General features: G+C 40.0%; 1 protein-coding gene across 1 annotated transcript in view; it reads left to right on the top strand.

Moving 5' to 3' along the window:
* Positions 1–12,466, top strand: part of NID1 (nidogen 1) — a 48,646-nt gene extending 36,180 nt beyond the window's left edge. Inside the window, exons 16-20 of the mRNA XM_065059756.1 lie at positions 4,089–4,260; positions 6,342–6,499; positions 7,881–8,004; positions 8,983–9,095; positions 10,617–12,466. Coding sequence (XP_064915828.1) covers positions 4,089–4,260; positions 6,342–6,499; positions 7,881–8,004; positions 8,983–9,095; positions 10,617–10,738 — 689 coding nt within the window. The 3' untranslated portion in view covers positions 10,739–12,466. The remainder of the gene's footprint in view (positions 1–4,088; positions 4,261–6,341; positions 6,500–7,880; positions 8,005–8,982; positions 9,096–10,616) is intronic.
* The last annotated feature ends 1,744 nt before the right edge of the window (positions 12,467–14,210 follow it).

The raw sequence follows: 14,210 nt of genomic DNA, 5'->3' as shown, positions 1-14,210 counted from the left end.
GGCTTGGCTGTGTGCTATGTTGTGTCCAACCTGGCAGCCTTTGTCTAGCCCACCTCTGTTATAGTCATATCTTGCCAACAGTACTGATCAGAAAGGGTGGTTCAGCATCTTTCCTGAAAAGGTCCATGTCCCTGGCCTTAAGAAATGGAACACATAGGTAGACTAAGCTCAAGCTACTGTAGACAGAAGCTATTTCTGGTTACAATGATGCAATGACTACAAGATGTAAGTATGTGAAGAAGGAAGGTTTTCATTAAAACTTAGGTCATGCATGGGGGTAGACCCATCATTGTTCAACGTATTTATGATCTGAAAAGGTGAGGATGAATTTTCAGTTTGCTGTTGAATGGATATCAAACACAATCAAAACTAAAGCTGACTAAAGAGATGCATTTATATGTTCCCATGGAATATCCTCTGTGGGTTGTCCCTCATTGATTTTTTGTTCTGGTAAGCAAGGAAGGTAATGCACTGTCTAGGTGAGATTGGATTATGTGCAGTCATTTTCTTTCGTGTTCTCTGCTCATCATCTGCCTGCTGTGCTGAGAAAGAACAGGTGAGCAGGGAGGTTGAAGAGGAGAACCCCTGTTCTCTGTTCCTGAGCTTGGGGATCAAACAACTGAAAGGTTTCAGCCGTGACTTTCCATGCCTTCCACTCAAGTTGTAAAATAAAAGTGAGTAAAGTGACCTTGTTTGGGTTTTGCCCTTGGAGTTATTCTATGATTCAAGAATTGGACTGCAGTGTATTGTGGGGTTAGTGCTTTTATGTTTATGTCCTGTTCTTATACCCTTTCCTCCAAGACTGTGTTTCTCACTGCAGTCCATTTCATTAGAAGGGTAAATGTAAGCCCATGCCTCTTAAATATGGAAACCTTTTTTAAATGGAAAGGGTTAAGGGGGAGGACAGGTTTGGAGAACAAAGTGAATGTGAGGGCATTAAAAAAAAAGGGCAACAAAAAAGCTGGAGGCACTTTTTGAAAACTAGTGTCCTCAGGATCCTAGAACACCTGTGAAGCCAAGATACTGGAGGATGTTGCCCTTGCTTTGGATCCTTTGCAGCTATTGTCACAAAAATTTAGGAAATTATTTTAGCACAATGATCAACCAGTTTTAAAACTCTGCAATAAATTTGCATTAGTTTTCTTTGGACATGTGGAGGAACTCTACCTGGAGTTTGTGCTTCAGAATAGCCAGTTTGCTGGGACTTCATCCAGGCTTTTGGGAACAGCAGAGAGATGGAGGTGGCTTGGATCCTACCATTGTCCTAGGAAGGGAAAAGGGAGAGCTTAAGGCCACCCCTAACCATTATAGCAATTACGGAGCTTCGTATTTCTGTACAACTTGATGGCTGAGATATTTGTAAGACTTCTTTTTCATCCCAGCACATTTAATCTGAAAGGGACTCTAACCTTTTGTGCAACCATGTGCCTGTGCAGCTGCAATTTCTGTGGGGAAAGGATTTCCAATTTCCACTCAAAGTAATTTTTCAGATTCTGCACTTTAAAAGGTGAATGAAATTACTATTGCTAAAAAATTATACGGATGTGAATTACTCTAATGAAAATATGTGTGCACACATTTAAAATTTTGAAGTGTATAAAATATGAAGGCTTTCAACTAAATTTGATTATTTTATGTAATTCAGGATGCTTCAATGCTACATGGAAACTTCATGGTTTTATATCTGCTACAGAAAACATTGTATCTGTAAAGGCACCTCATGATTTCTGTTGTCCTGTGTGATGTTGCAGTTTACTTTCTGTACATTAACTGGCTCTTCAGAAAAGTACTCAGAACAAAATAAGGTTGAATATTCAGTATTTGAATGGACATCTCCTATGCTGGCCCAAACTGAAACTTTAAAATTTCAGGAAATAGGAAAATACTTCCCTCTCAGAAGACTCATGAGAATTCTTTGTTTTGTTTCAGTCTCTGCCTTTCTCCTCCTGTGAGCTGCAGCTGCTTTCTTCAGTTCACGTGTATTTTTGTGGAATGCACTACTTTTTTTTTGTTTGTTAAAGCTCTTGTGATCCAAGTTGCGTTGCTTTGCAGAAACATGTTTTACTGTGGAGTCCTATCCAGTTCTCATCTATCCCTGCAGCTGTATTGCCTGTGGAGGCTTTCGGAGCTCTGCAGCTGTGGGGGGAGGCTGGGAAGAAGAGCTTCCTCCTGGTTGTAGTGGCTTAAATGACTTAAATGACTACAACCAGCTGTACATGTCTATACAAGTCCGTCCCCAGGGCCAGAGCCTGTGACTGTGTCAGGCCTGATGACAATATAGCAGGAACACATTTGTGCCTCTGGGAAGACTGGTGAGACATGAAGCCTATATATTCCCTTAACCCTCCACGGGGAATAGTTTTTTCTGGCTTATTGTCAACCAGGCAGGAAAGACACTTCAGACTTCTTTAAATCTGGTCAGGGAACAGGGGCTCCTGGGAGTCAGTGGCAGCAGATTTTTTGCTTGCTGCCTTCTTCTGTTTCCTGAAAGAGGCTGGAAGCTGCTCCACTGCCATTTAGTCAGTGATCTTCTGATCCCAGAGACTGGGGATTGTCACCACCATCACCTCAGAATGAGGCCGCTCTCAGCAGCCTCTGCCACTAGCAAGAAAAGAAGTAGGAACATTTGAGCGTCTGAGGTAAATGTGAGCTGGTTTCTTGCAGATGACAGGTTTAGCCTCACAGGTGCACTTGGAGAAACAGAAGTAGTAATGTGAATTCAGTGTAACTAATTAAAGTATGCCCAAGTGCCCTTGGGAGTGGTAAAGAGAAAATTGATTCGTATTTCATTTATTGGCTCCCCTGTATATGAGCTGTGAGTCAGAAGCAGTAAGATACATCTTATTTGTTCTTTTCTGTCTCTTCAGCAATGAATATACATCCATAATGTCATGTGTCTCGTTTAAGTGTGGTAAGTATAAACCACCTATGTGAGAGAGCAGAGGCTGTTTAGGCTATTGTGCAATTATTCTTAGCAAAGTCACAATAGCGAGTTTCAGACTGCTCTACCCAGTGTTCTGGACCAAATGCTTTTTCTCCAGAAAGGTTGTTTATGTCACATACTGTTTGTTTAATGGCTGTCAATAAATAAACTTGAGAATTAGTAGAAGGCTAATGGGTGACACTGCATCATTCCTGGATATTTACATGATGTATGGATCTCCATTTGAAAGGTTGTGGGGTTTTTTTTAATAGCTGGCTGGTATGAAAGGTCACTTCACCTCTCTTTGGAAATGATGTCGTACAATTCTTTCTTTTTCTTTTGGAACTGAAACTGGACTAAAATTGATTTGTACCCGTGTTTGGCTTCATTACATCCCGCACAGCCTGCCTGCTCTTTTTTCAGTGGTTGTACAAACCTTGGAAAGTATAGAGCACTGAATTAAACTGTGGAGTGCTATATTTTTATTCTGTGTCGTTCATCTGAGTTAGAAATTACTAATGCTAAAGCAGTAAGGTCATTATCTGCTATTTCCTGTTGCTTTTGGAACAACTAACTGTCCAACAAAAACTGCACATACAGTACTAAAACATGTTCCAAAAAGGATTGCTCTGCAAAAGCGAAGGACTGGATTTAAATTCCATCAGTTAGCTAACATCATTATCTCTAGTGCTTTGGAGCCTGATTATCTTTAAGTATTGCTTTGTCTAAACTTAGCTTAAATCCAGTTTTCAGAGGGGTGCCATGTGTGCCAGTACCAAAGAAAAGGAAATATCAAGGATTATAAAATCTGTTCTAGTTCTTCACCTGCTGACGAGAGTAGAATAGGATTCTGATAATCTCTACTGTTTATTTCTCTGCTATCAGGTCTTTTTCTGTGTCCACCCCCCAGGGGAAGCTTGCATGTATGATGAGTTGGTTCCTCATAGAATTTGTCATTCTGTGTATTTATGAAAGTTCTCTGTATTTAAACTTCATATGGCAAAATGCATATTCTTCTTCTAACCGAAATGAAGTAGCTTTTGTTGGACCACAGCCAGAAAACTGAAGAAAACTTATCTCATTTAAGAGTTATGCTTATAAGGCTGACATTGTGTATTTGGAATAAACATAATGCCTAGGCACATTTTTCTCTGTTCTCCTGCAGACTTGGGAAGCCCTGAGGGGATAGCTGTGGATCATCTAGGTCGCAACATCTTCTGGACTGACTCTCAACTGGATAGAATAGAAGTGGCTCGGCTGGATGGGCGTCAGCGTCGCATCCTTTTTGACACTGGCCTAGTGAACCCCAGAGCAATTGTCGTGGATCCTATGAGAGGGTACGGATATGTTGTCAAGAGATACATGCAAAGCTTGGTTTTTATTTGTTTGTTTGTTTATTTCCTTAACATAAGCATACACTCTCAGTCTGTGTTTTTAGGCTATCTGTCGACAATAATAGGACTATATTTTCCTGAAACAACTAAAACTACAAATAGGATAATCTACTTATGTCCTGTGTCTGAGTGGTACACAGGAAATAAAACGTCTAAAATGCCTGCTAGGTAATACTGTAATATTTTATTGAGAGGTTTGTCAAATGCTTATTTGTACCTTGTTTTCAGTACACAGTTTGCAGGATGACAAGTGTTGCCCTTAACTAAAAAAATGTTTTTTGAAGATTACTGGTTTAAAATACTAGATTAAGCAATCGTGTGTTTTCATTTCCATCATGACATCCCTTCTTCCTGTACAGCATTCTTTGAAAACTCTCATGGTGTCTTTTCTGTCCTTCAGTTGCCGGAGAAGGTTCTATCAGGCTTCTATTGGAAGGTGCAGATAACTACGAAGTTTAAAAGTGTAGCCTGTAAGCAGTCAGAGAAATAGCCAAGCAGCATGTCAGTAGGAATGTGTAACTGTTTTAAAGTTGTGGTTCCAGCCTGCAAAAATCAAAATATGTACATAGTTGATCTGTTGAGATTTTTCTCTCTGAATTTTGGAAGAAATACAGGTAAAATTAAAACTACTACAGAGTCCATGGTAGTACTGCATGTCTGTTCATAAATGTCTGGACTTGTGTGTTGTTGTCCTGGTGCAACTTTCTGTAGCATGGCCACTGCTGAGAAGAGACATTTCAGTCAAAATACTGGAAAGTACAGAATCACAGAATGTGAGGGATTGGAAGGGACTTCAAAAGATCATCTAGTCCAATCCCCCTGCTGGAGCAGGAACACTTAGATGAGGCTACACAGGAAGCAAATAGTCTTTCTTTTCCTTCTTGAATTGCTGGGAAGCTTTGCTAAATGATTGCTTAATTGAAATAATAGGCATTTGGAATGGTCATAGGTGAGAATTCATTAATGAATGAAAGTACTATATTGCTCAGGGAGAGTTCTTTGGAAGATGCATCCTCCTTCCGGATGTTTGCAAACAGGGTTTGTAGTGATAAAAGAATGCGTGTGATTAATGAAATTTGAATGATGAAAAATTAAATGAAAAAGTGAGGGTATTGACTTCTCTACGTCTTTAACGTAATAGCAGGATGAAAGCAGCTGTGGATGTACATCTCTAGTGTGAGATAAGGGGAGAGGCACAGCCATAATCAGACTGAGGAGAGACCTCTGTTCTGTGCAGAATGCCACAGGCAGAATCGGGGGGAGCCCAGGGCTCTGGATTCAGGTCAAGCAGCACAGACTTCTGTCTCCTAGTAGATTTTGTGTGTGTGTACATGTGCATTAAGGAGCAAACAACAAAGATGCTTGCCTTGAAGGGCCATGTAAATTCTCAGCCACAGAAAGTGCATCCAAGGAAAAACACACTACTGACAAGTGACTGTTAATAATAAAGCATCAGTGAATTAATGGTCCTCTCTGGGGTTCTCCCTTGACCATAAGCTACTCTGATTCCATTGTATGTTTCGTATTTTGTGCGCTGAAAAGCAAAATGTAGCTTTGAATGAATCCCACAAACGGATGTCAAAGCCTCTTGCTGCTTAGCTTGAGCAGGCATGATGGGTGGTGAGGAGGGGAGTTGTAGACAAACAATTTGAATGGTCCTCAGAACTGTTGAAACAGAGGTCTTTTTGCCTGGTATCTTGCACAGAACCTAAACAACGTAGAGAAAGCATTTCTTCTCACATGTGTGCTTGCTCTTTTTGTTTTTAATGGAAGTATAACATTTACTACATCTTTACTGTATTTTTGTTATTTCTGTGTCAAAGGGCAATGTGATCTTTATTTATTTAAAGGATTTAGAATCATAGAATTGTTTAGGTTGGAAAATACTTTTAAGATCACCATGTCCAAACATTAAGATTTAGGAGGTGTGTGTGTTACTCTTGTGTCCTTAGCATTTTCCTTAATTACAGCAATCATTTGAGATCAGTCACTGTCTTAATTCTTGCCTTTTTCCTCCTCTTAAGAAACTTGTACTGGACTGACTGGAACAGAGAAGCTCCTAAAATTGAAACCTCATACATGGATGGCACAAACAGAAGAATTCTTGTTAAAGATGATCTTGGGTTACCAAATGGGCTGACATTTGATCCTTATTCCTCAATGCTGTGCTGGGTAGATGCAGGTAAAAAGATGCTATAATCTTTCTTCATAAGAGTAGCAGAATAACTATGTCCAATCCTGAAATTATGCACAGGCAATTAATGTTTAGCTCTTTGGGCTGCATCTTAGACTTCATGCCTTTCTTTATTGCCTTTAATAATCTCTGTTTATTTGTTGTTACTATGACTGTAGCATTCATATGAGACTGTATGCAAGCTGAGATTTCAATTTTAATCACTAAACTTTCTGGGAATGCAACAGGTTTATATCTGTGTGTCTTGTATGTGGCTGTCTCTTTAAATAGTGCTTAGGCCTTTGTAGAAGAAGTTGAGAGTCTTAAGACCAGAAAAAAACATGGATTCCTCTAATCTGGCTCTAAAGAATGTCATCCTGGCACTATTGTTCTAAGGCCTGTAATCTTAGGCGAAGTTTGGCTTATATTTGACGGAAGCAAGTCTTGAAAAAGCAGTTTGTGCTGCATTTAAAAATCAAGACATGAATCATGAAGGTTCTGCCGCTGACCCATTGTTAGTTTGGTGCTAGTGTCTTACCAGTAAAGAAAAAACAGTGTGCTTTTAATTCTCATTTGAATTTTTTTTTTTCATCTTGCTGTCCTTCTCCCTGTAGACTCTGTCAGTGATCTCCTCCTGTGGAGGTGCTTTGACACTTAAATTCACCTTTCAAGTTTTTAATAAACTAAAAAGATCGAGCACTCTTTTTTTTTACTGTAAGACACTTTCTCCAGCCTTTAAATATATCTCACTCTCCCTCTCCCCCTCCTCTCTTGTTCTTGTATTTTTCTCTTTTCCTTTTTCCTTAATTTTGGAACCCAGTACTTAAGAGAAACCTGGAGGTGTTTACACTCACTGGCAGTGTTCCCAATGTGTGTAGTAGTTTTACAGTGAGACCTTTTTGCACCCTTATCTACATCTACAAGTCAGATGTTCTTCCTGCAGTCTTGTCTTCATGGCCAAAACCCAGCAAGGATTTTGGGAATGAGCTTACCAAACTAACCACAAAAATGCCTTCCAGAGGAGGTGGAACTGGTTAGTGGTTGAAGAATCCCTCCAGAATGGAGGAGACCTTCTGTCACCTTCCACACCAGCCTGAGGATGCTGGTCTCTGTAGCATGAATATCAGCTTGTGAGCATCGGCCATGGCTGCACTAGACACGTGTGTTCCTGTAAGTTAGGTGCTGACTAGCATTAGCACCAAAGTACTTCTCCATCCCATCTTTGACACATGCAGAGATGTGGATGGAGGTTGGCTTTGGCTAAGCAGCATACTGCAAGACTTTCAGGAAGTTTTACACTGTTCATGCTTGCATGCTTACACTTGGCCTTCATCCCTCATGAGAGCTCTCTTGCCCTGGTTCAAAGGCTTAATTGTTTTGCTACACCCAGGTACCAAGAGGCTGGAGTGCATGAACCCTAATCAGCTTGGTCGTCGAAAGATTGTTGAAGGAATTCAGTATCCTTTTAGTGTTACAAGCTATGGGAAGAATTTATACTACACAGACTGGAGAAGGTATGTTATCTGCTAAAGAAATAATGGAGTGCTTTAATCTGTTCTTCTCCCTGGTAGAAACTGAAGTATACACTGCATTTCTCATGTCTGACCTCTCACACAGTCCTGTTTGTTTGGTCTCCTGGCAGTAGCTGATGCAGGGTGGAGTGGATCTGTAGATTTGACCTATTGATGTTGCCAGTTAACTGAGTTTTCACTTTCATCATAGTGATTTGTCCTCTAAGAAAATGCTTTTAGCACTGAACATTTTTGGGAAAGGAGTGGGAGCTGACATGTTTCCTTTGTGGTTGTTCTTGCTGCATTGTAGTGAGCAGAAATTAATTACTTGTGGCTTTCTATGCCTTTTATTATCTAAACATTTAACCAGAAATAAGAAAAATAACAATTTTACTGTCTTATTTACACTTTCTGTGTTGCAAATTATCTAAAATATTGACATACGATCAAGACTTTAGAGTTTAAACTATATTTTTCAGAAAAAAAAATCTAGTCCACACATTTTTAAACATTTATTTTTCCTTGATGTACATGGTTGTGTGGGCTCTGTCTTCAAACTCTTGCACAAATGACTGCATCAGCGGCAGCAGGAAGAGCTATTTATGTATGTAAGGATTTCCAAGCTAGAACCTAACAGCTGGGAAATGCTATTCTAGAATAGGCTTGCATAAATGGGAAACACTGTGTTACAGGTCTAGCAGTTGACTGCCTTCCTGTAGAGCGACATTGTCCTGTCTTGGAAGTACCTTCAAAATGTAGGCTCCCTGCTAAATTTCTTAGCTACCTAGAATGCAGGCTATGACATATTGGAGTTGCCCAGGAAAGATGAAGTCTTGGAGTATTTTGCTTCTGGCATTGTTTCCTAATTGTAAAAAAGAAGCAGCTTCAGATTTATTCCCCTTTGTTTGTTCATTTTGGTTTATTTTCCCTTGTACTTCCACCTTCCTCTCACTTCTGTGTGTTCTCTTCTGCATATGGCAGGGATGCTGTTGTAGCAGTGGATCGCACAATTTCAATAGAAAACGATAACTTCCAGCCTCACAAGCGCTCCCGTCTCTATGGAATCACGACAGCCTTTGCTCAGTGCCCAGGAGGTAATCCAGATGTGATTTTCAAGTTTTTACAGCTGTGCAGCACCTTAGCATATAAATGAACTTAGTAGCAGCTCCAACTGACAGGCTGCCAACCAGTGTAGGTAGTTAGTGAAGAACTGGTTAGTGCTTAGATTTCCATTCACAAAGAAACTGAAAGCCACCTATTTTTTTTTTTTAAAGCAGTTGTTGTGGTTGCCATATGAAACCAGAATAGGGAGGGAAGAAGGCGCCTGTTCTGTCCATTATGAAAGGACAAATGTATGATCAAGATGAGGATCTGACATGGCAAAAACTGCTGTGTTGTCATCATCTAAATTGAATACTATATTCATGGCTACAACTTTATTTACTTATTTTTTTAAACTACAGGAATATCATGGTCTTCCAGATGTCCTTAATGAGATCCAGTGTTTTTTTTTAAAAAGGGAATGTTCAGAAAACAGCAGGTGATAAGAGTGCCTGAGCTGGTCTTTCTGCTCAGTTGAATATTAAGTTTTTTGGATATATTATTGAAAAGCCCCTTGTTAAGCTTAGAAGAGAGGAAGCTGATAGACTGAAATAACGATTTCTTCTTTGGGAAGCAATGTCACTGTTCAGTTATGTTGTTCTTAGCAAATCACAGTTGGAAGAAGAGTTCACTTTTTATAATTGCAACATGGCAGAAATTATAGGAGATGTGGGGTTTTTACTTAGGCCTAAAAAAAACCCTAAGATAGTTTCTGTTCAGATTATTCTATATATATATATATATAGTAAAAAACATAATTTATTTTCATTGAAAGCTTGATTCAGAGCTTAAAAATGCATGTAAATGTCATAATTAAGAAAATAGTTATGTGGTTATTACTGGTTAATTCATGGTTCTGTTTTGGTAGACAGAGTAAAACAAAACAACATTGTGTGCTCTGAGTAAATGCTTGTGTTTATAATATTCAGAACCTGGCTATCATTTCTTTCTCATCCTATGTCTGTTTCAAGTGTTTTTCTGAGACAGATGCCTCTCCCCTCAGATCTGCTGCTTCTGGCACTGTCTTCTCTTTCTTTTCCCCCTTCAACATTAACACGCTCCTCCTCACTCACCCTTTTTTTTTGTTTCCATGGGTCATTCCTCCATGTTTTTACAGTCTGTGGTATTCAGGGATGATGTCCTGTAGCATTTTGGACTTTGTCCTCCCGTTGCACTTTCTGTATTTCTGCACTCACTGTCTCTTCGATTCTAAGGTCTGTGACCACTTGGACAGTTTATGAGGGACGTTTCAGGAACAGCCCAGTTTTCTCATGTTGCCACTCCTGCTCTGTCCCAGTATCTCGATCTTCGAGGTGAATATCAGAAGCTGGCATAAGGATATGTTGACTCTTATCTCCCCAAAGCATAATTTTCTTTAACTCTCAATCTCATTATGGCTTGTTTTTTTAATGTAGTCATGAAATCTGCACTTCTTCTGTATGTATGTGTTTTGGATTTTATTGTGGTTTTGCTTTTGTTTTTCTCTAATATTTTCCATCTCTGTTCTTTTTCAGGACATAACTACTGTACAGTGAATAATGGTGGTTGTACTCACCTCTGCTTGGCTACCCCCGGAGGCCGTTCTTGCCGCTGCCCTGACAACACAGTTGGAGTGGATTGTATAGAAAGAAACTGAACATTAAAATAAGCTTTAGAGCAGCAGACAGCTTTTGGAAATGTGCTGTAAACAATTCATTCCTATCAACACAATCAGACCCTAAAGATAAGTGCTCCGTGTTGGTGACAGCAAGCCACAATGCGCACATGCAGGCACACACAATGGCAGTGACTGTTCTATAGCAGTTAGGCAAGACAGAGCTGCCCAGGTTGGGTTCAACTGCATCTTGTTTCTTGTAATGTTACCTCCTTGCTTTTAAAGGTAAATGTGGAGGCCTTAGTTGCACCTGTGCTGGGCTAGCAGGACATGTATCTTGGTAAAATTAAAGTAACAAATATCGAACAAAGAGAATGGCTCAACTCAAATCCTGAGTTTGGGTTGTACCTTAGAGTATGCAGCAGTTATCTGCACACTTAGGCAAGCATTTATGTGTCTGGGCCATAACTCTAGCTGAGAAGAAACCAGGGGTGCCAAAGATAAATAGATGTGGGTGGGAACACCCAGTAATATCACAGATTTAATGCCTAACTGCATTCCTTCCCACTTCCAGTCTTTCCACTTCCAGAACTTGAATCTCAACTTTTGACTCTTGTATTATGGAAATACTTTATCCATGTGCTGTGAGGGTAGTTCTCACCCAGCTCATGTGATCCTTTCCCACACCACATGATTCTGTACAGATAATCAGCACTGCTTAGTGGATGGATTTGAAGGTTTTGGTGGATTTTAAGAGATGTGTTTTCTTGTGTCTGAGGTGGATTCCCAAGTTGTTTCCTAAAATCCACTAAACAAAACTTTAGATATAGATCTCAGTTGATGATAGTCCATCAAAGAATGGATGTTGATTCATTTGGAGGCATCTGGTTTTACAGATACATGTGGTAATATTTGTCTCCTGAGACCTTTTAAAATAATATTTCTGTGTTTGATTCTATAAGCCTGAAAGTGGTCTTTAAATTCTATCTTAACAATCTTTCTTCTTTAGCAAACCACGCCATTCTCTTTTATAGATGATGAGAAACAATGACAGTTAAAAATCTGATGTCCAGAAAGGTCACCTGTGTCTTGGTGCTTAAAAGAAATCGTGATGTCTCTTTGTGTGCCAGTGTTCAGTAACAGCAAAAAAAAGTATGCTGAAAATCAAAGCAAAGTTGATATTTTCATCATCACCAGTAAGTTTGGGGCTGGGAGGAAAAATAAAAATGCATGTTCTCATGTTAAATTAGCTGTACAAATCTGGGAGCGAAGCTTGGCTTCCACATGGTGTGTTAGGAAGGAAGCGTACCCGCAAGTCAACCTGCAGCAGCAGAGCAAAACGGGGCTCGTGAGGCTTCTGCCAGAGCACATTTCACAAAGTTACGATCACAGCAGTAAGCTATTATAACATCCCCATTTCCTCACTCCCTCTTCAGAACAACAGTAACAGTTTTAAACAGAGCCAATTCTGAGTCTTAGATGTGTGACATGTTCCTCTTTAATTCTATATTTATCATAAAATAACAAAGCATATAAACATATAAAATATTTTTTGTATAACTTTTTATAACTTTTAATTCATTTTATTCATACACTTAATCAGGTATGTCTCACTGTAAATATCAAAAATGTGTTCAAATGAAGGTGCTTGATAACTCTTTCTCCAGAATTATTCACTTATCTGGTGAAATATTAAAGTTTACACTCTGTACAGGTACCTACAGTACAGTAAATAAAATTTTTTTGTTTTTATTTTCTATAAAAAAGAAAGTCATGCCTACAGAAGGAAGTGATATATGGTGTCTCAAATCTCTTGCTGTTGATTTCTGGGTTTTAGCTAACTCTCATATCTGGTGAGATTTAAACTCTTCAACTTTTACAGCTGCAGCATGTCAGTGTCTCGGCGGGTGGCAAAAGTTCTCTGACATTGTGTAGATGGACAGCTGGAGAAGAGCATGCCTGTCAAGTGAGCCATTGGAAAAGTGGGCAGTGAGGCAGCAAGGAGAGCTACTGGAATCTAAGGGGTGGTGTGTGGAGTTACAGGAGGAGATTGGTGTTGGTCCATGCTGGGAACTACACGTGGAACTGGAGGGAATTTGGCCTTTAGTTTGTTCTTTACTGTATGCTTTGATTTTTATTTTTTTAAATTCTGATCCTTTAAAACTGATGATTTATACTTTATACTTGGACCAACACAATATTCTTCTTTGTGCATTGTGACAATTACTAATTTACTAATCCCCAGTCAGCTAATTCAGTGCTGATCAATAAGCAGTGATGAAGATGTCAAGGAAAATAGACCTCAGCAGATGTTCTAGTGTTAATAAGTGAACTTCTATATAGCCTGTTGGACAAAGAGATAGACGATATTACCATGGACTGAGTTCTTGGACTGAGTGACTCTCTTAACTCTGGTATCACATCTGACAGTAGCTAGCACTAGATGAGGGGAAGCTTCAGCAGATATGTGCCAGCACTGTAGGTGTGGCAGTTCGCAAAACTTCGAAGCAACCTTCAGCATTTGAGTACCTAAAAGTGAGGAAGTGTTTAAAAGCTCCAACATTAGGTTTTGTTTCCCAACAAACTGTTGTTGCTGGCTTCAGCTGTTGGAGCTCTGTGTCAGAGACAAGCAATGGCAAAGCTGTACCCTTTGGGAAAGGAGACCAGGTACTGAGCATGACAAACAAGGCCAGCAGAAGCAGTGGCTTCACCAGCAGGGGACCAGTCCCACCATACCCCAGGTGAGGCAGACAGTGCTGATGAGGGTAGTCAGGGCCAAACCACCCAGCAAATCTGTTCTGACTGGCTATGTCCAAAGTCAAGTTTGGAAGTCGAGTTGGGGTCAAGATCGGGTCTGGACACAGTGACTAGGATCACTGATTGCCAGGCAACTCAAGGGTGGTGAAGCAGGCCTGCAGTCAAGCTGAGAAGTTGTCCAGGGCCTGTACCAATGGGGTCCATGGCTGTGGCACAGCTCAGGCAAGGACCAGAGCAAGAGCCTCAGTTTTAAAGCAGCCTTGAAGGGCAAGAGGGCTGTCCTGACTGAGGCCTCCCAGCAGAGCTGTTTGAGGAAGAGCCTCTGTTGAAGTTCCTTCAAGTTTTCTTCATACCTTCTATCGTCTGACTGGCCTTGAACAGCCAGCTAAGCTGCTAGTGGTGGGAGTGCTCTGGTTCCTGACACTCTGGAGTTCTTTATTCCTATACATATTTGCTTCCTCATTGAGTCTTGCTAAATCTTTGGCTTCTAAAATGATCTGTGGTGTTCCTTATTTTAATCACAGCTTGGTCAGGAATCTCATCCTCTGATAAGATTTGCCTTTATCTATGTCAGGGTGTCTGTCTTGTGCCTATCATATTTTGTCAGTTAAATGTTCACAAGTATTGTGAATGATAAAAATGTGAATTTATTGTTTCCTTCTTCTAACCCTAGGGAGTTGATGCCATCTTTTTATAACACAGGGTTTTCTCATGCTGACCTGGGTCTAATTCATCTGCCCAATCCTTTTCCTGACTT

This window comes from Columba livia, chromosome 3 (genome assembly GCF_036013475.1).
Source record: "Columba livia isolate bColLiv1 breed racing homer chromosome 3, bColLiv1.pat.W.v2, whole genome shotgun sequence".
Classification (NCBI taxonomy): Eukaryota; Metazoa; Chordata; class Aves; order Columbiformes; family Columbidae; genus Columba; species Columba livia.
The sequence above is the reverse complement of the archived record's forward strand: the minus strand, read 5'-3'. Positions and strand labels throughout refer to the sequence as shown.